This window comes from Sturnira hondurensis, unplaced genomic scaffold (assembly GCF_014824575.4).
Source record: "Sturnira hondurensis isolate 20B ecotype Veracruz unplaced genomic scaffold, ASM1482457v3 Scaffold0014384, whole genome shotgun sequence".
In the NCBI taxonomy this organism is placed as follows: domain Eukaryota; kingdom Metazoa; phylum Chordata; class Mammalia; order Chiroptera; family Phyllostomidae; genus Sturnira; species Sturnira hondurensis.
In genome coordinates, this window is record NW_028087015.1 from 5,107,370 (window position 1) to 5,132,985 (window position 25,616).

Sequence of the window (25,616 nt, forward strand, 5' to 3'; positions counted from 1 at the left end):
TTGCACTCATTAGAGTAAAGGAAGCACTATTCTCATAAAATAAAAACAAACTACAAATTAGCCCTTGTCTCTGAGGGAGAAATTAACCCCTATCCTGTCAGTGAGACTAGTAACAGAAAATCCATCCAGAAGAATTATCTGGTGACTGTTCTGAAGTACGTCATTTCAAAAACAAACATGCCAAGTTTAACAGTACCTTTCAATGACAGTAGAGTTCGTTCTAGAGAACTCAGAACAGCAGCTTCATCGCCAGTGGAAACTTGCCGAAGGAATGTGTCTGTGTGGTGATTCCACAGAGAGCAAGCAAAATTATAAATTCCAGACGCTAACTGTAAAGAAATATCAACAAGTTTGTTCACATTATAGATTTCGGTAATCAATTAGACCTACATATAATACATTTAGGTTTTTAAATTGAGCAGACATTTTCTATGAGATTTAATATAATCAAGAGTCATTTATCATAACGTTTCAAAATTTCTGAGCCAAAATGCAGAGTAAATACAGTTTACATCGGCTTTTGCTATGAACACACACACAAAATACACATGCCCTCCCTAAAATATTATTTTCTTGAAAAAATACTCAGCATAATGCCTGCATTACAGTCTGTTATTTTCTATTTGTACTTTTTATTTTCTGCTTATAGGTTGCAGTGCTCAGTGTTTAAAACACTGATTTATGGACTGTCACTGAGTATATCAGATGAAGTCAATATACTAAGAAACTGAAATACAAAGGAGTCGAATTTCTGTGTTCTGCCAGTTTCACCCATATGGTTTCTGAGCATCTACCAGGAACATACAAACCACTGCATACAGACACAAAGCTTGTCAGGATGCTTTTGTAACACACGCTGCTATTTAAAAGCCCTACTCTCACACTGAGATGCAGTCCACCTCTGCCTCTCGGGCTCAGGCGGAATTATCTTCCAGTGGTACCTTTCTCCCACACGGTGTAGGACCAATCTAGCTGAGCCTGCACGGCCATTTTATTTAAATATAAAACAAATGAAAATGCATGTCTATTATTAGCAGACTTCAGAAAAATTTTCTTATTCAAGGTATAAGCTTATCATTTCAACTAGTGAACCATTTTATTTATGGTAAGGTTAGCCATCAGCAACCAGTCAGAAATGCAATTCTGTAAATATAACAATATTTCTATGAAAAAATCAAATCCTACTTTTATTATTTTAACTCAGGAATTGTAATGGCCTGTGCTTACACGTGTGGGGAAACAGTTAATCCTAGTACCCACTAACACCTTGTGGTCTTCCTGGAACACAAAAGGATGAAAGGCAGCTAAGGCACTGCTAGACCACCTCCTGCTCACTTCCCTATCTGCTCTGTTAAGCTGTCATGAGGCAGTTTCTCCTCACTTCCAGGGTTCTCACAGGGTGTAAGGATTTCTTCCCTACCCTCTTCAGAACAGATGCAGAAAATAAAGCCACCCAGTGACAGTTTAGAAGTCGCTTTTCAGGAGTAGGGCACCCCACTAACTGCACTGGAGTCATTCAGCCCTATTGCTTCGGTCGTTCTACTTGGCAGGTAGGTCAGAGACCACAGGGAGAGACCACAGGGAGGGGTACCAATGGCTAACTTCTTTTCTCAGTTCAAAGTAAAGAAACCATCTGGATCTAAGAGTGGCTCCTTTCTTCACCAACTGATCAGTAAGGACTAGGCCTTGTCTCCCCCTTGTCCTGCATGCACTCTTGACAAGAGCTGCAATAACTACTTTTAAGACACCTCAGCACATTCTCAAATACACATAAAACATTTCAGAAGTAATATCAAACTATTTCTTAATGTTTCATTACAGCCAAAATATCATAATGCCAATGATCTCAAGCAATACACCAGCACAAGCAGTAGTATCATAGAAAGTTAACAGTCTAAAATTGACATCATCCCATGAAATACTGTTGTAACATAGAAGCAAATAATCTAATTAGAAGGGATAATCTGACCTCCTGCCCCTGCCTCTTGAGCACCCAGGAATCACCAAGCCCAGGGGAGCCAAAGCAGGGGCACAGAGCACCAGAGGGGCTGGCATGGAACCCAGTGTGTCTTGGAGCTAATTCATATTAGCTCCAAGAATGTATAGTCACCTCTTTTAAAATAAATGTATGGAGAACTTTCCAGTCATGGAGGTGTAGATAAACATGGCTTGTTTCCTTGCATAACCACAGAAAAATTACACTAAACTATAAAAACACCAGTATTCAGAATCCTCAAAATAATTGAGCTATAAAAAAGTCTGACAACTAAGGAATTAAAGAAGTCATACTTGTACAGACAGGTACAAGGGGCAGACACTCAAAAACATAAAATGAACAGTCCCACACCCACGTCTGGTGGATAAAAACTGAGATGGATACTTCGGGAACGAGGGATCCCAGACCTACAGCAGAATACCCGGACAAGGGTTCCAGCACCAGAAAGGTAAGCCCCCATAACTTCTGGATGTAAAAACCAGTGGGGGTTGACGCAACAGAAGAAAATGTGAGATTCTAAAGGATCTCCTCTTAAAGCGCCTGCAATAAACTTAGAACTTATGCAGACTCACTCCCTCCGGACTACTGCACCAGAGGAGCATTTGGAAGGGCAGCAGCGGCATATGGGGAGAAACTGAAGTATCTGACTTCAGGGTGAGTGCTATAGGACAATTTCCTCCCAGACAAATCTCCAGAGGCCAGTCAGTGGCCACTGTCCCTTTTCTGAGCCCTTCCCCACCCAGAGCCACAGATCCTAACACCATATCTGAGACTCCATCAACCTGGTTCACAAAGGTGCCCCACCCTGGTGATCACCAGAGGCTCAGTCTCATCCATCTTATCTGTGAGCTGTTCTGCAACAGGCCCTGCTACTGAGAGGGGGAGTCAAAGCAGTTCTACCTAATACATAGAAACAAGCCCAGGGAAGCTGCCAAAGTGAGGAGACTAAGAAATATGGCCCAAATGAAAGGAGAACAAAAGTCCAGAAAACGAACTAAACAAAATGGAGATAAGCAATCCATCAGATGCAGAGTTCAAAGCAATGTTTACTACGATGCTCAAGGAACTTAGTGAGGACCCCCACAGCATAAAAGACATCCACTCAGAAATGAAGGTTACACTAAGTGAAATAAAGAAAAATTTATAAGGAACCAACAGTGGAGGGGGTGAAGGTGAGAATCCAACCAATGATTTGGAACATAAGGAAGAAAAAAAACATTCAATCAGAACATCAAGAAGAAAAAATAATTTAAAAATGAGCATAGGGCAAGGAATCTCTGGGACAACTTCAAATGTACCAACTTTTGAATCAGGGTGTTAGAAGAAGAGGAAGAGTAAGAAATTAAAAAGTTATTTGAAAAATAAATGAAAGAAAACTTCCCTAATTCGGTGAAGGAAATAGACATACAAGTTTAGGAAGCACAGAGTCCCAAACAACTTGGACCCAAAGAGGATCACACCAAGATATGTCACAATTAAAATGCCAAAGGTCAAAGATAAAGACAGAATCTTAAACACAGCAAGAGAAAAGCAGAGAGTCACCTACAAAGGAGTTCCTGTAAGACTGTTGGCTGATTTCTCAAAAGAAACTTTGCAGGCGAGAAGGGACTGGCAAGAAGTACTCAAAGTGATGAAAAGCAAGGGCCTACAACCTACATTTACTCTACACAGCAAAATTATCATTTAGAATGGAAGGACAGATTAAGTGCTTCCCAGGCAAGGTAAAGCTAAAGGAGTTCATTATCACCAAGCCATTATTATATGTAATGTTAAAGGGATTTATCTAAGAAAAAGATCAAAACTATGAAGATTAAACTGACAACAAAATAACAACTATCTACAACTGAATCTAAAAAACAAACTAAGCAAACAAGCAGAACAGGACCAGAATCATAGATATGAAGGTCATCTGGAGGGTTACCAGCTAGGAGAGGAAGGGAGAAAATTGGGGAAAAGATACAGGGACTAAGAAGTACAAATTAGTAAGCACAGAGCAGACCGGGGTATGTTAATACAGTGTAGAAAATGGAGTAGTGAAAGAACGTATATGCATGCTCATGGGCATGAACTACGGTGGGCAGTGCCACAGGGAGGGGGGCAGGGTACTGGGAGGAGGAGGGCAAAGTGGGAAAAACTGGTACAACTATAAGCATATTCAATAAAATATATTTTAAAAAGAGAAGGGATATAATCGGATAGGGGGAAAAAAGAAGCTTTAGCTCAAACGTGTAAGCTTTACTTATAGCTTCAATAAATGTTAACATTTTTCTTAGTCCTTTCTGAGAATATGAGGCTAAAATATGTTTAGAGTCAGAAAATCCATCCATTATTCTAACGTTTATTTCATTTACTGTGTAACTTTGAGTTATAGCATCCTAAACTTTCACAAGCACACATATCATAAAAATATTTGTCAGCCAGAATAAAGTATAAGAGTAAAAATAGAAGGATTTATAGGCAGGGCACAGTAGAAATTATACATAAGACAAAAATAAAGTTCAGTTTTAAAACTAGGCATGTTCTCCCCGGAGCACCCCTGCACCTTTCCCTTCTCCCTTCTCTTTCCCCACAGGCAGGTACCTCGTAAACTGTAAGTGACTCCTCGAGACCTGCAACCTGGGGAGCAATGGGGTGCCTGCAGCTCGTGCCAGCTAATCCCCTGAACCTGTCCTCCAAGGCTCTCTTTTCTCCAGCCTCTCAGTGAGCCGAAGTAGTCCGCCTGGGCTCACTCCAGTTGCTTCTTCTACTCTAAGCCCTTCCCTGTTTCACTGTCCTCAGCTTTAATAAACGTACTCTAAAATGAAAAATAATATAAAACCCAAAGTGCAGCATATCCAAATTTTAAAAACAAACAGAAAACTATTACATTCTGAAACAGTCCCCTGCTTACAACAAAATGACAACTTGAATTATTTCATAACCCTTTTTTGTGTCTCCTCCTTAAAACTACTTAATATTAACTTCTACATACATATAGAGTCTATCAAAATTGTTCAGAAGGATTGTCTATATAATAATTTACTTGAGTGTTACCTAAAGTCACTTGAAATTTTATAAAAGGTATTAAGACACAAATATTTATGCAGATAATTATAATTTACATGATAAAAATAACAATATTAACAGAATAATAATATTTATTATAACAGTAAGACACTTATTGAACCATACATACTGTCATAGGCACTACTCTCAGTATTTCACCTGTATCAATGTATTTAATCATCATGATCTAAAAAGTAGTATTATTATTCCCCTTTTACAATAAGAAAACTTACTGAGGTATAGAGAGGTTAAGTAACTTGTCCAAAAGCGAACAGCATAATTAATAAGAGGAAGAGGTAAGATTTAAATCAGGAAATATACTTGGAGCCTGCATTTTTAATTTTTATGTTCTAATGCCTCTGAATACAGACACTACCAATTAACTACATAGTAATTTAGTAAAACAAAGTAAGCATTATTTGTATAAATAAGTGCTACTTAAAATTTCCAACATCAAAATATAAATTAATAATAAATAGATACTATCCCATACATTCAAAGTCAGTATAGTAACTCCTATTCTCCAAAAATCATATCACAATTCAGTAACAGTAGAATTTCCTTTTCATAACTGCACAAAGAAAAATTTTCCCACATGCTCACTGAGGCCAACACTGCTGCTAATATAAATGCAACAAATTGTGGAATCAGAATCTCATCTAAAAAGAGTAAATCCCAGATCTTCTGTGTGCACCACTCAACAGAAAAATGTTTCCTTTTGTTCTATTATTTGTGTCGAGTATCTATCAAAGATACAGCTAAAAGCCCTGGCTGGTGTAGTTCAGTGGATTGAGCACGGGCCTGCGACTCAGATGATCACGGTTCGATTCCCAGTCAGGGCACATACCTGGGTTGCAGGCCAGTTCCCTGCAGGCCAACTCCCAGCAGGGGACGCACGAAAGGCAACTACACATTGATGTTTCTCTCCCTCTCTCCTTTCCTTCCCTTCCCTTCTAAAGATAAATAAATAAAATCTTTAAAAAAAAAAGGATACAGCTAAAATACACTAAATGTTTTTCACATATATGTAAAATATTGTTATCACTATACGTCAGACTCAATAAAGACAACAATGGTAAGCATCCTTATTTCCTCAATTATAAGTAAGATTAAGCTTGAGAAAGAGTTGTCCAGATGAACTCTCATATTTGCTTAAGAAGAAAAACTTTGCCCTGGCTGGTGTAGCTCAGTGGATTGAGCTCGGGCCTGTGAACCAGAGGATCACGGTTCGATTCCCAGTCAGGGCACATGCCTGGGTTGCAGGCCAGTTCCCAGCAGGGGACTCATGAGAGGCAACCATACACTGATATTTCTCTCCTTCTCTCCTTCCCTTCCTCTCTAAAGATAAATAAATAAAATCTTTAAAAAAGAAGAAGAAGAAGAAAAACTTTAAGGGAGACCCTGCCACTCTAAATCACCAGTATATTTTTAAATCATGTCAGAATTTATTTTTAAGAGTATTTTACAATAATGGTAGCAAAAGGACAAAACTACTTTTAACTGTTGTTGTTTTTTCAGATACTGCTTGTATTACCAGGAAACTATCCCTTACAGAATTCCACCACTGCATATGCATGATGTAAATTATAGTATATGCACTAAAAAAACCCTCCCATTCACTCCCAATGCAAAGAACAAAATATACCACAGGACACTTCTGAATACCGTACCAAGATTCTTATCATCACAAGATCTGGATAAAAGGAAGTATTTCCTCATGGTACAATCAAAGTCATTAAAATGAAATGGTATTTTGCTCCATAAAATCATCCTCTTTTTCTTTTATAATTTGATTGTAAAACGTGCAAGAAAGTTCAGTAATTCAGATAAATCAGTAAATCAAAAGTTTTACTCCATTCCATGTTAAGCAATGTTTGAAATTCTTCATCCCCACTTCTTTAAAAATTAACACAGTAACATTTACAGACACTAATGGCAAAATTAGATCTTTATTAAGTCTTCCCTCTTTCTGGTCCTCAAAAGTACAGTATAAAACTTCTTCAAATTAGGAATATAAATATAAAACAACAAAAGTGGGTTGGCAAACAGCAGGTATTGCTGACTGAAGGTATTCAGCACCTGAAACAGAAATCAAGAAAAAAACAGTACTCGTCCTGGCCTACGCGTTCTCAGCTCCCCTGTGCTCAGCTGTTAATGGGGGGGGGGGGGGGGGTGGGAGAAANGGGGGGGGGTCTGGCAGAACACACAGCCATCTCCCTCTCAGTGTAGGGGGGGCCATCCTAAGCGAAGGGCTGGCTCTTAAACGCACTAAAGGACAATTTTTAAAAAATAAAGAAAAGAAAAAGAAAGAAATAAACAGTAGTACAGAAAAAATGCTTCTTAATTAATATTCTCCTTTGTTTCAGATCCAGTTCTGGAGTTAAGCACCTGGCTAAGGATATTAGGTATTTATTAAAGCAACAGTTTGTGATTCTTTTTAGCTGGCCTACAAAAGGCCTCTATCCAAATAGGGATGATTGAGATGATGAAGCAGCAATAAAAACTATCTTTTCAGCCCAATGGTGAAAGAGGACAGATAAAGAAAAAATGACAGGAATTTGGGAGCAGTGCCAACGATCCCATACACACAGGCCCTGCACAGGTTTCTATATGCTCCAGAAAACACCAGCCGACGTACACTTATATAAGTCTCAGCTGGAAAAGAGAAACTAATGGAGGAAGCAAATATGAAGAACAAAAATATTCCTTCTACATTTCTTTCCAAAAAATGTGGAGGGGGGAAGAAATATTCAGTTAGACAATACAAAAATAAGCTATTGAATGAAATGTTTTAGGCACGGGTACAGGAAAACCCCAAATAACTGGTACTTCCTTTTTCTGAGCCAAAACAGTGCCACCCACTGTAGGCTCAGTGACTTTAACTGAGATATACAAAGACTCGACTCCATGAGTATCAAAAGGAAAGCATTCATTACAGGAAGTTTTATTTCTTCTGGCATTTTATATATTAAAGTTTTTTCCCCTCAGGACCACTTATCTTTTACAGCTGAATACCAAAGTATTTAGCAATAACACATCATGTAATCTTTTAATCACTTTAAAATACCTTAGAAAAAAAGCAATAAAGCAAAAACAAAATGGTAACTGCTAAATGCAGGTCATGGGTATATGGCAGTTTATTTGTCCTTTATTTTTCTGTATGTCTTTATAATTTCCTAACATATTTTTAAAACACCTGTACATTCTTAATAAAAACGGTAGTTAACAACTGTAACTCAACACAATGTAAAAAATGTTGTAATGGAAGTCAGCTGAGTAGGCCTATACTTACTCTATGTGGAAAGGAAGTAGCATCACACTACGAGAAAACTCAGCATGAGAGCTGAAGAGGTCAGGAAGCAAATTCAAATAAGATTTTATCCCTGCTAAGATAAAATCTGTTGAGATTGCCTTGGCTAAATAAAAATTATAGTGAAAACCAAGGCAACACATTAGGAGCATAAAACTTGAGAAAGCCAAACTAAGAATTAAGACTTCTATAGAAGGGTAATAAAGAGTAACAGGAACACAGCATCTTTCATATAAGACTTTCATATGAAAAACTTCCAATAATAAAACAAACGGACAAACACAGGTGTGAGCATGGGGGTTGGAGTGACTTGACGGAAGGAGCCACAGGCCAAGGAAAGGAGGTGGCCTCTAGAAGCTAAAAAGGCAAGCAAACAGATTCTCCCCTTGGGGCTGCCAGGAGGAACACAGCCATTGCGAGGGCTTGACTTTAGGACTTCTGACTTCAGACCAGAATAAAGCTAATGAAGCCGATGACTATCAAAAAGAACTTAGAAAACTGAAGTTTGAATCCATTACTTTTGGATCAAGGACACTGAGTTGCTTACGAGAAAAAGACAACTTGTTAATGGCTTGTCAACAGGTATATAAAACTTTACAGAAAGCACTGACTGCAAAAGAAAGTCAGAAGACATCAAAAGAAGAATTAACCTACAGGTAATGAACTGGACATAACCAAAACTCATCTCAATCAAAGGAAGAAGCTGTAACACTGAAAAGTGAAAGGTGCAGTCAAGAATAATTTTTTCCCAAAATATTCTGTTTATGTCAGTATGCCGTATATATTTGAAACACCAAGGTTCTATGTATTTTAACAACAATGAAATCACAGGATTAAAGAGTAGTACACTTGGATGGGGGGGCGGGAAGAGACAAATCAAAGGGATGAAGGTGAGAAAAATTAACAAGAAATTCATAGAAAGACTTGAGAACATAAACTGTCCATTTACTTTTCTTTTTAAATCCCCACCCAAGGATATGTTTATTGATTTGAGAGAGAGAAAGTGAAAGATCAGTCGGTAGCCTCCTGCACTTGCCCACAACCTATGTGCCCTGAACAGGAATCAAACCAACAACCTTTTGCTATAGGGGATAAAACGGTCTAACTAACTGAGCCAGCAGGCCAGGACTGTCCATTTCTTTAGTCCTACTTAGATATCAAGCAAAAATGACATTTAAAAAGCAACCTTTAACAACAAGAACTCTTATACTCAGCATCTTCAGTAAACATAAGACTGACTGAACCCAATGGGTTAAAAATAAAGAGGACATAGTATGGTTCTGGCTCAACCTTGGTGTATGGTAAGAATCACCTGGGGAGCCAAATGAAGATTCCCTAGCACTATGCTCAAAATGAGGATGCCCCCCAAAGCAAGAACACTGTTAAAAACACTTTAAGACCCACCAGTGTCACACAGTGCAGTCCAAAATGTTACACTGCACAATGTTACATTGAACAATGTTGCTGTTTTGGTAAGTCAAGACAGTCCAATACAAAAGCACCAAAGCAACTGAATGGAGAAAAGATCTTCAACAAATGGTGCTAAAACACCCAATGAAGGACTACTGCCCCACAGTTATGTCCGACTCCTTCTTCCTACATCCGCCCTATGTCCATCCAGCACCCAGACATGTCAATTTTAACTTCCTAGATTTCAACTCTATACACTCTCCTAAATGTTCCCTTTAGCACTGCTTCATTTGAGAGCTTCATCATCTCGTCTGAACTACCTCAACAGCCTCAAACCAGTCTCTACTGTCAGACTGTTCTTCACTAACCAATTCCCCTCAAATCTTTCAGATACTACCTATTATTCTGAAACTCTGAAGTCAATTACAAAAAATTCGCAATCTTTCAATAAAACGTTTACACAAAATTACAATTTTTATATAAGCACAGTTTTCATAATCAAATTATGTTAAATTACTTACATCATAAAATAGTTTTCTATCAGCAGCTAGACGTTTAGAGGCCAGAGTCTTGGTAACGTGATAAAAGGTAAGTAATGCCCTGTGCTGTCGAAGATCATCTTGTACTTTCACAGACTCTATAAGAGTGGGAATCAGCTCAGGCCACTGTCTGGGACAGTCCAAGCGAGCCACCTTCGCAATCAGCACTGCAATCTGAGTTGCAATCTGGAGAAGGAAAAATTAACCATCAAAAACAAACATATGCATAAAACAATGAATAAGAAATGCATTCACAGTTAAGTTGCCTTTCTGGTTAACTATACATTTGACCAAAATGAATAGAATTTTGAGAAAACAACTGTTTAAGATGTGGTTTTCAAAGTATGGTCTATAGACCTCAGATTTAGGTCCGGGGACCTAAAACACGTTCCGTGAGATCCTCCCTTTCCCAATAACACATTATCTTCATGTAACTTCTACCAAAATAGTATGTTGCAACACAGTAAATGAAGAAGCAGCTATGAAAATGCAGAGGTCTTCCTTTAAAAGCCAGACACAAAAGACATATACAAACATGCGGAACAATGCAACTCTTCTCATTAAATTATATATTGTTTTGAGAAATAGCTATCACTCATTTTTTTAAATTCCATTTATATTAATAAGGAATGGTTTTATTTCAATTAATATTTATTTTTTGGTTTTATTTTCTAACACAGTAAATATCAACAGATACTACCCTTTAGAGTTTTATTTTGGCAGTATAAGGAACTTCTAAAATCAAAAAATTTGAGAAGTACTCACCTAAAAATAGAAATAAATATCCAATATTAGATATTTAAATAATGGTACCTGTTCAGATCAGTATTTCTCAAATGCTGGATGACAGGACATCTAACAAGTGGTTCATCTCTCAATCACCCAAACACACCCCAATCAACCCTGCCCCAGGGAGAGTTACTCAATTCCTTTCCACCTTCCTGATCCCCCTAAGGAACTATAAGGCAAAAAACTGAGACCAGTTAAGTAAGCTGAGATAAAGCTACATTGGATACATGACCAAATACAGTGTACTTTGTATCCATAAGCAAAACTTCATTTATTCTTAGAAAAAGAAATCCACTATGGTGGGAGCAGACTGTATAGTTTACTATCTATTCTGCAAGTAGTAAGAATTGAAAACGTGATGGATGAAAGAGAAAAAAACTGAAATCATCCTATAGCTTACAAAAAGGGGGGAAAGATGATCTAAATCATTAAAATTAATCTCTATGTGCTAAGACTACAAATAAAAAGACATTAGCTTTCAATGTTAGCTCAAAATCTGAGGAAGTTTAAGAAGTATACAAGTATGTATTAAAAAGACTTCTGTATTTTAAATAATTAATAGCCAAATCTAACCAAAATTCTTAATACCTAGAACTGGGTCTCAAAATTAAAAAACCAACAGAGAAGTATGCATAAATAACACAAATGGACATTATGCAGCAACATTTTCTTTTTAACGCCAAGAAACAAAATTAGTTTGGAAAAGAAACAAAAAGTAAAAAAAAGAGAAAGAATAATTAGCATTCGTTTTCTCACTCACCTGGTTTACTGGTTCATTGAAGTTGGTAATTAGCCCTGCACGCAATGTAGATTTCTCCTCCTCTGAGAGAGCACTGAAAAAAAGATATATTTACTATGCAAGATAATGCTACCTAACAATGAATGCAGGTAAGCACTACTGTGAGTTTTAACAAGAAAAAAGCCTTTTAAACAAGGCTCAATTGTTTTTGGTAAATAAATAAAATTATGTTCATTACATTGGCACATCAAGTAATTCTAAAGCATACACAGAAACAAACAGAGAAGCTGCCAAAAGGAGGAGGCAAAGAAACATGGCCGAAATGAAAGAGCAGATAAAAACTCCAGAAAAAGAGCTAAACAAAATGGAGGTAAGCAATCTATCAGATGCAGAGTTCAAAACACTGGTTATAAGGATGCTCAAGGAACTTAGTGAGGACCTCAACAGCATTAAAAAGATCCAGATAGAAATGAAGAATACACTAATTGAAATAATGAACAAATTACAGGAAAACAACAGTAGAGTGAATGAGGCCAAGAATCAAATCAAGGATTTGGAACATTCGGAAGCAAAAAACAACCAATCAGAACAACACCAAGAAAAAGAATAAAAAAAAAATGAGTATAGTATAAGCAGACTCTGGGACAACTTCAAGAGATCCAACATTCCCATCATAGGGGTACAGAAGGAGAAGAGAAAAAGCAAGAAATTAGAACCCTATTTGAAAAAATAATGAAAGAGATCTTCCCTAATTTGGTGAAGTAAATAGACATGCAAGACCAGGAAGCACAGAGAGTCCCAAACAAAATACAAAGAGGCCCACTGCAAGACACATCATAATTAAAATGCCAAAGGTTAAAGATAAAGAGAGAATCTTAAAATCAGCAAGAGAAAAGAAGTTAGTTACCTACAGGGAGTTCCCATAAGACTGTCAGCTGATTTCTCAAAAGAAATTCTGCAGGGTGGAAGGGCTGGCAAGACATATTTAAAGTCATGAAAAGGAGAGACCTAAGCCAAGACTGCTCCATTTAGAATTGAAGGGCAAATACAGAGCTTTGCAGAAAAGAAAAAAATGGAGTCCAGTATCATCAAACCATTACTACATAAAATGTTAAAGGGACTTATTTAAGAAAAAGAACAAGATCAAAATTATTTACAATATAACTGGCAAAAGTACATATCAAGTCAATCTAAAAATCAAACTAAGCAAACAAGAACAGACAGAATCATAGATATGGAGAGCCTTTTGATGGATGTGGGATGGGAAGGGGCTGTGGGAGAATGAGTGAAGAGGTGAGGGGACTATGAAGTACAAATAGGTAGTTACAGAATAGCCACAGGGATATAAAGTGCATTATAAGAAATGGAGCAGCCAAAGAGCTTACATGCATGACCCATGGACATGAACAACGGTGAGGGGGTTGCTTGGGGGAGTGGGGGCTGCCAGTTGCAGGCAGACGGACAGGAAAAAATCAGGACAACTTTAATAGCACAATCAATACAATATAACTTAAAATAAATAAACAGAAAAAATATAAACCAGCAGATTTTAAGTATCAATTTCAATATCACTTTGATTACTAATCTTTGTTCCCTTGCTCCCGTTTTCAGTACATTCTTAACATCCTTTCCTCATAAGTACATTCATCCTTTCTACCTTGTATCTCAATATATACTAAGAGAGATACGTTGGGATTTAACTTCCTAAAATCATATAACACCATTAATTTTTTAAAATGAACTTTAGTTTTAACTATGTGAAAGTTAAATCTAAAATATTTAATCATAATTTATTCTCCCTTTTAGTCATTGCAAATGACTATCTGTACCCATTATAACCATATTATTTTTTAATATTTTATTAATTATGCTGTTACAGTTGTTTCACTTCTTTTCTCTTCTTTATTCCCCTCTGTCCTACACCATCCTCCTACCAGCATTTCCCCACCTTAGTTCATGTTCATGGATCATACATGTAAGTTCTTTGGTGTCTCCATTCCCCATACTATTCTTAACCTCCCCCTATTTTGTACCTACCAATTATACTTCTTATTCCCTGTACCTTTTCCCCTATTCTTCCCCTCCCTCCATCTTGGCTAATAACCTTCTATGTGATCTCCATTTCTGCGATCCTGTTCCTGTTCTAGTTACTTGTTTAGTTTTTGTGGGATTTGTAAGTTCAGTTGTTGATATTTGCGAGTTTGTTGTCATTTTACTGTCCATATTTTTTATCTTTTTCTTAGATAAGTCCCTTTATCATTTCATATAATAAAAGCTTGGTTATGAAGAATTCCTTTAACTTTACCTTACTGGGAAACACTTTATCTGACTGTCCTTCCATTCTAAATGATAGCTTTGCTGGATAGAGTAATCTTAGATATAGGTCTCTGCCTTTCATGACTTTAAATACTCCTTTGCCTACAAGGATTTTTTTTGAGAAATCAGCTGGCAGTCTCATGGGAATTCCTTTATAGGTAACTGTCTCCTTATCTCTCTCCCTCTTTTTTTCAGGTTTTTAGAGAGAGGGGAAGGGAAGGAAAAAGGGAGAGAAACATCAATGCGTGGTTGCCTCTGGGGCCCTGGCCCACAACCCAGGCTTGTGCCCTGACTGGGAATTGAACCCGCAATGCTCTGGTTCGCAGTCCGATGCTGAATCCACTGAGCCACACCACTTTGTGCCCTGACTGGGAATCGAACCCACAATGCTCTGGTTCCCAGTCCAATGCTGAATCCACCGAGCCACACCAGACAGAGCAACTATCTCCTTGTCTCTTGCTGCTTTTAAGATTCTGTCCTCTTTAGTCTTGGGTAACGTGATTATGATGTGCCTTGGTGTGTTCCTCCTTGAATCCAACTTCTTTGGGACTCTCTGAGCTACCTGGATTTCCTGGAAGTCTATTTCCTTTGCCGGACTGGGGAAGTTCTCCTTCGTTATTTTTTCAAGTAAGTTTTCAATTTCTTGAGCTTCCTCTTCTCTTTCTGGCACCCCAAGATTCGGATGTTGGAACATTTAAAGTTGTCCTGGAGGTTCCTAAGCCTCTCCACATTTTTTTGAATTCTTATTTCTTCTTTCTGCTTTGATTGAAAGTTTATTTCTTCCTTCTGCTCCAAATCATTGATTTGAGACCCAGTTTCCTTACCTTCCCTGTTGGTTCCCTGTATATTTTCCTTTATTTCACTTTTCATAGTCTGCACTTCTTCCTCTGTTTTGTGACCATTTTCAACCGTTTCTGTGAGCACCCTGATTACCAGTGTTTTGAACTCTGTACCTGATAAGTTGGCTATCTCTTCATCACTTATGAGATTTGTTCTGTTCTCTCATTTTGGCCACATTTTTTTTGTCTCAGGGCACCTGCCACATTGTAAGGGGAGAAGCCTCAGGTATTCACCAGGGTGGGGTAACCCACGTGGCTGTGTTGTGGCACTGTATGTGGGGGAGGGGTCTGAGAGAGAACAATGCTATTTGCTCAGCTCTCAGCCAACTTTCAGTCACTTTCCCCACTACCCACAAGCAAATTGGGCCCTTGGGGTGCTGATTCCCCAGTGTGTGGGTTTGCATATTTCTAGGACCCTGTGGGTCTCTAACCAACTCTCCTGTGAGGCTAGGAGTTTCTACTGCCACTGCAACCCCCACAGATGTTTCCAGTCAAAGGTTTTGAAGCTTTATTTCCCTGCCCTGGAACTTGCGAGGTCTGTCTCACCCCCCAGATGTTCCTCCTGGTTTATCTGCATGCAAATGCGGGACTGCCCAGTCTAACAGCCACAGCCTCGCCTGCCCCTGTCCTCCAGCTGCCAACTTGCCTCGAGTCCTCTCAGCCCCTGCTTCCCATCTCCACCCCTCCCTACCAGTCTCGATGAATGTTTCTTCTTTAACTCCTTTGTTGTCGGACTTCCATACAGTTCGATTTTCTGGCAGTTCTTGTTATTTTTTATTTTGAAATTTGTTGTCCTTGTCTTGGTCATACGAGGAGGCAAAGTATATCGACCTACGCCTCCATCTTATACTCATCATAACCACATTCTTCACATAACCAGTGAAAAATCAATTTTGGGCCCTGACCGGGTAGCTCAATTGTTTGGAGCATCCTCCCTTATAAGCCAAGATTGCAGTCAGGGCACAGTCAATCCCAGGGCACAGTTCACCTAGTCAGGGCACATAATGAGAATCAACCACTGAATGCACAGATGGGTGAAACAACAAATTGATGTTGATCTCTCTTTCTCTCAAATCAGTAAACTTGTTCAAATTAACTTTAGGAAAATCCTGAAATTTAACTGGATATAATGGCAGAAAAGTTTGTGCTACAGCACTGTTTCTAATAACTCAATAGTATAGTTTCTCATCATTAAATATTCTGTCTCAAAATTATGAATTAATTTTAAAATAAGAGGTGGGTTTGCTCTATACTACAGTATCTTAAGTATAGCCTGAAACTATTCAAGTTGCTTCCAATATTATTCAAGACCATATTTTATATGCATTTTGAAGTACTCAGACAATATTTTTTTTAAGGCCCTGTGAGTATAAGAGCTATGGTGCCATCTACTGGAAAGGAAAGGCTACGTTACTTCTTCATCAAGATCCACTATTTTCTACCAAGTGAATTCTGGGGTCACACCTACATTGCCTTTCCATCAATTATGTAACATGTAATTAATTATCAAGAGAAGTATGTTCACTTAACCACCTATAGAGCAGTTACAATGGAATCTGATGAAATTATAAATGTACACTATCCCATTCCCACCACAATGGAAATTAGGCAGAACACACCAGAATTAACATCCAGCTGGCTCAGAAAAGACTTTGGATGTCCTTCTCAATTTGTTTTTTCAAAATCCTATCTCATACTTCTTTAACAAAATAAATAAACAAAAAAACCCCAATTCTTCAACATGACTCCTTCAACTCAAGTTGCCTTTGTTTTGTGCCTATAAAATTAAAGATCTTCAAAAGCAGGACAACAAGAAATTTATACAGGGCCCTGGCTGGTGTAGCTCAGTGGATTGAGCACGGGTCTGCGAACCAGAGGATCGCGGTTCGATTCCCAGTCAGGGCACATGCTTAGGTTGCAGGCCAGTTCCCGGCAGGGGACACACGATACATTGTGTGTCCTCGGCAGAGGCAACCATACATTGATATTTCTCTCCCTCTCTGCTTCCCTTCCCCTCTAAAGATAAATAAATAAAATATTTTTTAAAAAAAAGAAATTTATACAAACACCTCCCTCCAATTTAAAAAAATCATGGAACAAAACAATATGAATATTGATTTGTAATTGCTATGCAGAACACATTTGTTCTTTAATAAGTAACACACTTTTTTTTCTTTTAAATGTCAAACACTCCACAAATTTGCATGTCATCCTAGCAAAGGGACCAGCTAATCTCTATAATGCTCCTGTTTTAGTATATGGGCTACTTAAATAAACACAAACTCACTGGGAGGGCGAGAGTGATGAAACTTACTGAGGTGCTACACGTCTCCAGTAACGATCAATTCCATTTTTAAAATACAGCACAGCAAGCCACCTTACATTTATATCCAAAGTGTGGTTTGTGAAAATATTCTGTAAATAAAAATACGCAGTATTATAATAAACATGTTAAAAATTTAATATACCCACAATAAAATATGAATAAATAAATTATAATACCATATTATCTGCTAAATACCTATAGCTCTACATTTCATATAAGAAGTATACCCATTCAGTAGAATGTTAATTGTTTAAGCTGAGTAATGGACAGGTGAAGATTTATTACATTATTCTACTTTAAACATGTTTGAAAAACTTCCTAAAAAATGTAAAACAAAATAAACCTCATTATATACCACAATGTACACACACCAAAACTGAACATCATCTAAATTAAATAAAAATATACCCATCACAGCACAGATTCAAAGATTCTAAGGAGTCAAAGCCCTTGGGTTTTTAATACATTCCATGAAATGAATTATTTCAAAATATTCTCATTAATACAAGTGTGCTTAACATCACTTGAGAGAAGAGCAGTTTTAAGTTATATAATGCAAATGTGATGTGAATAATTTCAACTCAGTATTAACCATTACTCAAAATATTTACTCACTATGTTAATATAGGTAATCCTCACTTTGCAGTCACAGAAACAATAAAAGTGACTGTGTAAGCTAAACCATGCAACATAATCTAAATAATCAGGGAAAAAGTAACAATTGCTCTGTGATCTTTAAATTTTTACTAAGAATTTTACTAAAATTATTATAAAAAATGTGTAATTGATAGTTATAAATGTATATAAAAATAGTGAAACTAATATTTCCACTGTAATTTAAAACATCACAGGACTTCTGATCAAGATGGCAGGGTAGGTAAATGCCCTCAGTACTCAAATCTTCTCACAACCACATCAAAATTACAACTAAATTATAAAACAAACATTATTCAGAACCTCTCGAAATCTAGCTGAATGGAAGCCCTGCCCCTAGGGATTTAAAGAAGCAGTCACAGCAACACTGGTGCGGGGGCAGAGACATGGAGTGGGCTGGTCCCACACCCACATGTGGCAGTTTAAAATTGGGAGGCATATCTCAGCTGTGGAGGTCCCTCTGAGAAGTAAGGGATCCCAGCCCCACACCAGGACTCCCAGCCCAGGGTTTCAGTGGAAGGAAGAGAAGTCCCCATAACTTCCAGCTAATAAAAACCAGTGGGGATTGTATATGAAGGAGACAAGGGCTTCTGGAGTCCCAGGCTGTTCCTATGAGCCCACACACAGACTTACTCACTCCCTCTAAGCTCCAGCATTGGGGCAGCAGCTTGAATTGTATGACATCAGGGCAAGAGCTGAGGAACAGCTTTCTGCCCGACAGAAGTGCTGGCAGAGGTCAATGTTCCTTTTCTGACACCCACCCCACTCACACACGCAGAGCCATCAGGCAGGCACTATATCGGAGTCTCCATCAACCTGGCTATCACTGTTTGCCTGCCCTGGTGATTCCCTGACACCCCACCTTACCCAACTGTGGGTCAACCCAAGCCATTTCCAGTAGCTCTTGAATACCAGTGGCCTTTACTGTCTCATGCCATCTCCAGATAGCTCTGTAGCTTATGCAAGGTGGCAGGGCACAGGTCGTGACTGAGCTTTCATCTCCTGTGAGGCCCCAGAGCCAGGACACCCCAGGGAAAGCTTCAGATCACGCCCGATTACAACCCTACAAGGGTTGTAAACCCCACTTCCACAAGGAACACACTCACAAGAAGACTGGGTGAGCACCAAAGCTCCACTGAAGCAAGTCCTGCTCCAAAGGGTCGACGCCCATACAGCCACTCCTCCACTGTAGCTGCAGCCGATTCTAGGAGCCAATGGGCCTGGGGGCAGTGGGGGTCGATCCCTCCAGTGATGCCCACAGCAACTGAGGCTCAACTACAACAGGAGAGTACACACAGGGATGCACCTAGAGCACCCAACTTAGGTGACTGAGAGACTACCCCACTGGACCCTATAGGACATCCACTGCACAAGGCCACTCTACAAAGTCCAGGAGACATAGCAGCTCTACCTAATACACAGAAACAAACACAGGGTAAACGCAGAAACAAAAAAGAAGGTCCCAAGTGAAAAAATAGGAGAAATCTCCAGAAAAAGAACTGAATAAAATAAAGGCATGCAGACAAACTACCAGATACATGTTCCACATGAAGAAAACAGAACTTCAGAAAAGGGACTAAACAAAATGGAGACAAGTAATCCACCAGATGCAAATTTCAAAACACTGGTTATAAAGATGCTTGATGAACCTAAGGATGCTTGATGAACCTAGAAGAGGAGTATATGATCTTAGAACTTCAACAGCATAAAAAAGGGCATGGAAACCACAAAAAAAGAATCGGTCAGAAATGGAGGATACACTAATAAAATGAAGAACAAACAGGGGTGTCAACCCTGTGACCCACGGGCCACACGTGCCTCAAGATAGTTATAAATGCAGCCCAACACAAAACTGTACATTTACTTAAAACATGAGACTTTTTTTGTGATTACATGTTGCAATATATTTAATAACATGTGGCCCAAGGCAACTCTTTTTCTTGTAGTGTGGCCCAGAGACGCCAAAAGGTTGGACACCCCTGACAGGGAATCAACGGAACAGATGAAGCCAGAATTAAATCAACAATGTGGAGTATAAGGAAGCAGAAAACACCAAATCAGAACAGCAAAAAGAAAAAAGAACCCACAAAAATGAAGACAGTGTAAGGAGCCTTTGGAACAACTTCAAGTTTACCAACATTCACATCCTGGGGATGCTGCAAGAAGGAGAAAAGGAAATTGAAAAATCTATTTGAAAAAATAATGACAGAAAACTTCCCTAACTTGATGAATGAAATAGACATACAAGCCCAGGAAGTGCAAAGTCACAAACAAGACATCCAAAAGAGGCCCACACCAAGACTCATCATAATTAAAATGCTAAAAGTTAGAGTCGAAGAGAAAATCTTAAAAGCGGCAAGAGAAAAGCAGTTAATTATCTATAAGCAAGCTCCCATAAGGCTATGCCAGCTGATTTCTCATCAGTAACTTTGCAAGCCAGAAGGGAGTGGCAAGAAATATTCAAAATATGAAAAGCAAACACCAACAACCAAGGTTACTCTACTGAGGAAAACTACCATTTAGAATCAAAGGACATATAAAGAGGTTCCCAAACAAGACAAAGCTAAAGGAGTTTATCACTACCAAACCCGTATTACATGAAATGTTACAGGGTCTTCTACAAGAAGAAAAAAAGATAAAAAAATCTGGAGAATAAAATGACAATAAATAAAAAATTAAATTTAAAATTAAAAAATAAAAAAATCACAAACATTGAAAATTGCAGTATTTCACTTCTTCATAAAAAAACTTATTTAAAAAAAAACTTATTTAGAGCCCTGGCAGGGTGACTCAGTTGGTTGGAACATCACCCTGTACACTAAAAGGCTGCGTGTTTGAGCCCTAGCTGGGGCATATATAGGAAGCAACCAATCAATGTCTCTCTCTCACACTGATGTTTCTCTCTTCCCACCCCCCCTCCCTTCCTCTCTCTCTAAAGTCAGTAAAACATATCCTCAGGTGAAGATTAAAAAAAAAACTTATCTAGAATAATGTGTACATAAAACAAAAGTAAAAGTGTTAAGGGGTATGTTAACTGACAAACTACACTGCACCTCAGACCAAAAGTAACTCAAATCCCCAGAACTGACCTCCTAAACACAACCGTATGTGGGAAAACTCCAAAGACAAAAATAATAATGTGGAAGTATGTTCTTGACTACAGAAAATATTATATATTACATATTAAAAAACAGGTATGTATATCATAATACTATTTTTGAAATATGGGCATACATACAAAAAAGACTGCAAAGATAATTATGTAATGCCAGTTATTCCTTAATACCCCTGACACGGGTCAGAGTCCCTCAGTCTGGACTCTCCGTTGCAAGAGTATAAATGGACTTCTCTCACCACATTAATCACATTCAATTTTTAAACTTTACATATCTACCTTCTACCCCAGACTGAGTCACGTCTTATGCCTTAAGTCTATCACAGAGTCCGGCATGACAGAACCTTCATAAATATCTATTGTGCAAATGAATGAATGATAGAAGCAATGTGAGAATACTGTGAAAATTGGTGGATCTCAACCCGCCTCAGCTACACTTAGAGAACCAAGAAATGTCAAGCCGCAGTTGTCAATCTAAGCAGAAATATTCCATACATACTCTGAATAACAGGACTGGAATACAAGCCTAAAGTCAGGCATACAAATTCAGGAATCTCTAGAACGATCAGCTAGGGCTAAAACAGACTAAATGTGCCAAGAGATTAAGTACAAGGAAAAAGGAAAAACTCAGTCACTTGTAATTTATTATAAATATAATCTATTCCACCTAAAAGAAATTTTACTATTCCTCTAGGAAGAAAAGTATAAGTAGTAAAAATAAAAACAAAAATCTTAGGCACTTAATATTAATAATGTTATGTAAAAATGTTACCAATTAAGCAAAGATACCTATTGGTACATTTAAGGTCCAGAATAACTAAAATAAGAAATCCCAGGAAGTGTTTTAGATTTTGGCATGAAAAAACACAAGGCTAATTATAGAGCATATTCATCTAAATAAGCATATGAAGAGTAAAAATACACAAGGTTTTCTAAAGATTTACATTGTCCCCAAAATTTAAAAATATGATGCTGGGATCATCTAAGATATTTTCTTCAGCATCTTAAAAATCAGTATTTTTTACCTTTTTTTAATACACCAAACCACCCAACTTTCACATTACCTTCAGAGTATCAATTATCACTCTTGACATTTCACCTCCCTTACAATCATGACTAGTATCTTCCTAAATTTCACAAATTCAAACAGTGTAGCCATAAATTCAAAATATGTGTGTCAGTTGCTATAATTTTCTATTTACACGGCAGGATAAACAGCTTTTTTCTAAATGTGTCACAGTCTCAAATACTGGATCAATTTTGATCCACTGGTAGCTTACTGCCCTCACCAGAAACAAAATTTCAAACACTAATCAGAACTCTCTTATTTTCAGAAGAAAAAAATAACGAAGGCTCTAAGACAAAAAGACTTGCTTTTATTTGGCATTGAGAAAACAATATTGATTAACCAAAATCTTTAAACTCCCAGAAAGGTTTAGTTAAAACATATATTGTTAATTAAATTATTATGCAATTTCCCTTAACACCCAGGAAAAGTGCAGATATGTCAAGAAAATAAAAATGTTAAGAACTTTAGGGGAAAGAAAAGGTGAAGGATTCACAGAAACTAGTATAAAGGACACATGGAGAACAGCTAAGGGGTATGGAAATGGGAGGGAGGTGGGGAGCATGGGGGTGTGGGTTGGGAAGGGGGTAGGGGACAGAAAACTGTACTTGAACAATAGTTAAATTTTAAAAAATTTTAAAAAATGTTAAGTTTGAAAAAAAACAAAACACTGTTTTAAATCGAAACACACTGGACAAGGCAGACCTGACTAAAGCTGCAGTGAGGACACCCGAACAACTCTGACAACATCCCCAACAGGGGCGAGGATGAAGACAAAACATGGAAGTATACCACCTATAGACTTGAGGTCAGCATTAACGTGCTAAAATAGAAACCCAGCAGTGTAGCCTTCTAAGCAGATAGTACCAATACCCTGCTCCGTTACTTACTCACCCATCAACAAACATCTCTCTTTTTTCAATAAGTTTAAATCTTCATTTATTTATTTATTTAAAATTAGAGGGGAAGGGAAGGAGAGAGGGAGAGAAATATCAATGTATGGTCGCCTCTTATATGTCTCCTGCTGGGAACTGGCCTACAACCCAGGCATGTGCCCTGACTGGGAATCGAACTGCAATCGTATGCTTTGCAGGCCCGAGCTCAATCCACTGAGCTACACCAGCCAGGGCAAACAAACATCTCTTAAACGGCCCTCAAAGAGCCATGCCTTGAATTAGTAAATTGCAGTGCAACCATCCCTTTCACTAAGTAAATCAGCAACATGAGTAGGTTTTTAAAACAATGAATATAATAGTATCTCATTTTATTAAAAATACTAGTAACTATTTTGAACAACTTACCAGCAACACTGAATAGAAACCGGGCTGTGTTTCCCACTGTTTCAATTGCTCCTCAGCTGGCTTTAACACAGTAGTATCTTGACTGGTGGCCTGTGTTAAGACCTGAAGAACAACAGTGCTGGCACTATTGAGATCCATGGAAACCTGGCAATGACAAATTAACATATTTGAATGTATATTACACATACAAAGTTACCAGAAACATCAATGGAGAAAAAGCTTCAATGATCTGAATCACTCCTACACTTCAGTCACTCACCTATTTCTTCATGTTTCTGCTGGATTTCTACCTTTTCTACGTGCCACCCATACACTTACTTAAAACTCTCGTAGTTCAATTCAAGCCAGCTAAAATAAAAATAAAATTCAAGTTTTAAAATAATAGCCATTATCTGAGTGTATATGCTGTTCTGCACTACATTAAGGCTTTATAATTAATTTATTCCCAGTAATAATTCTATGTGCTGGTAGTAAAGGATCAGAGACCTGACGTCGCCATGGGCACAGTCTATTAAGTGGCACTGCTGGACCAAACCAGCAAAGCCACATTAACCGTGATCAGCATCCAACACTGCCTCACTCAAGTGCCAGCACTGACACCTAAAGCATCTCTGCAGACCCAGGAGCTCAACAAGACACATGATATATGCTTAATAATATTTGCTGGATAAAGAAAGGTGACCAATTTTGAATAAAGTACTTCACACTGAACCCCATGGCAGCTAATTAACCGATTTATTTCATTAAATTGCTGAAAGCCTGCTGTGAACAACCACTGTTCTTAGAATATAGCAAAGAACGAAAGAGTGTCCCTGACTTCATGCAGCTTACCTCCTAGTGGAAAGCAGTGATACGAAGAAAACAAGATCATGTTTTAAAGACTAACAGCAACTGAATGTGTTACTTTAGATCGGGTGTTCAGGAAAAGCTCCTTTGAAGTGACACGAGAGACATGAATGACAAGAGATGCTCAGCCATGCAGAGCTCCAGACAAAGAAAACAACAGAAAACAAAGCCTAAAGATTAGAAATAAACTTAAGAAGGTCAGTATGACTAACACTTATGAGAAAAAGGGAAAGTAGAACAAGACGAGGCTGGAGAAGTAAGCAGGAACAGTTTGTGGACAACCTTGTAGGGGAAAATAAAGTGTCTTGACTTTTAATAGATATACCCCCCAAAGAACCCTTGGAAGTTAGAAACAATGTGAATATATGAAAATATTAATATAAACAATAATAGCAAAATACTCTACCAGAATTCATCCCCACCCACAAAAAAGAAAGAAAAAAGCCAGGTCCCTGTTTTGAGCCACTACTCAAAAGAGCAGTTTTCACCTAGAGCAAAGACAGTGCAGAACACCCAACATATACATCATGCACCTGCACTTTTCCCATTTCTAGACCTTCACAGCGAGGTCCTATCCTTCTGCCCCACTCACCCTCAGCATTTACCTGTTCTAATGGAAGCTGCTGGATTCCAACCTACCTGCTCCATCCAGGTCCTCCCCAGAAGTGGACAGCCTGTCCCCTCCTCCCCTTTTGATCCTTGATCCCAAGAAGCCCACCCAGTGTGGGAAGGAGGGCTCAGTTCATACACTGGAGAACCAATTTTGTGCCAAGCACTGAGTAGTGGCTCAGATGGTAAGAATCAGAAAGATATATTCTCATCATTAGAATGAACTGCAAAATATGAGTTTCAAAAATAGGAGTTGGAACCTAGAGTGTATTTTCCCCACAGAAACACAACTATGAGTGGTTCAGCTAATAGGGAAAAAGGGTTTTAGGTCTGAGAAATAAATCATCTTTCACAATTTCTACTGGAAACATTTCTAAGGATTAATTAACTTACAAGGGAAGGTTTAAGCAACTATCAGTCCCTAAATTGCAAATTAAATGTATCATCAAAAATAATTTAGGAATGACAAACATAATGGATTATTAAAAAATACCACATTACTAAAGCATACTAAGTGTTTTAAAGATACCAAACAAACCTATCAAAGCAAATCTGACACGTGGACCAATCTCACTGTTTTACAGAGAAAGACCTTTCAGCTACAGGAGAGCTGTCCAGGATTACGTAGTAATCAGCACATGGCAGAGTGAGACCCAATAACCAGGTCTCCGAAATTCCAGCTTTTGCCACTCCCAAACACCCACCAACCCACCATG

General features: G+C 38.2%; 1 protein-coding gene and 1 pseudogene across 7 annotated transcripts in view; one reads left to right on the forward strand and one right to left on the reverse strand.

Moving 5' to 3' along the window:
* IPO11 (importin 11) overlaps positions 1-25,616 on the reverse strand; it is a 185,143-nt gene that overhangs the window by 138,567 nt on the left and 20,960 nt on the right. For all 7 annotated transcript variants that reach the window (XR_005068903.1, XR_005068904.1, XM_037062876.1 and 4 more), the window contains 5 exons: positions 23,446-23,589; positions 17,298-17,398; positions 11,850-11,922; positions 10,283-10,486; positions 197-329 (listed from right to left, as the gene is read on the reverse strand). Coding sequence is in view for 5 of the 7 variants with exons in the window: in XM_037062876.1 (XP_036918771.1) it covers positions 197-329; positions 10,283-10,486; positions 11,850-11,922; positions 17,298-17,398; positions 23,446-23,583 (649 nt within the window). In the remaining 2 variants the exon portion in view is untranslated. The remainder of the gene's footprint in view (positions 1-196; positions 330-10,282; positions 10,487-11,849; positions 11,923-17,297; positions 17,399-23,445; positions 23,590-25,616) is intronic.
* On the forward strand, positions 7,151-7,223 carry LOC118998882 (uncharacterized; annotated as a pseudogene).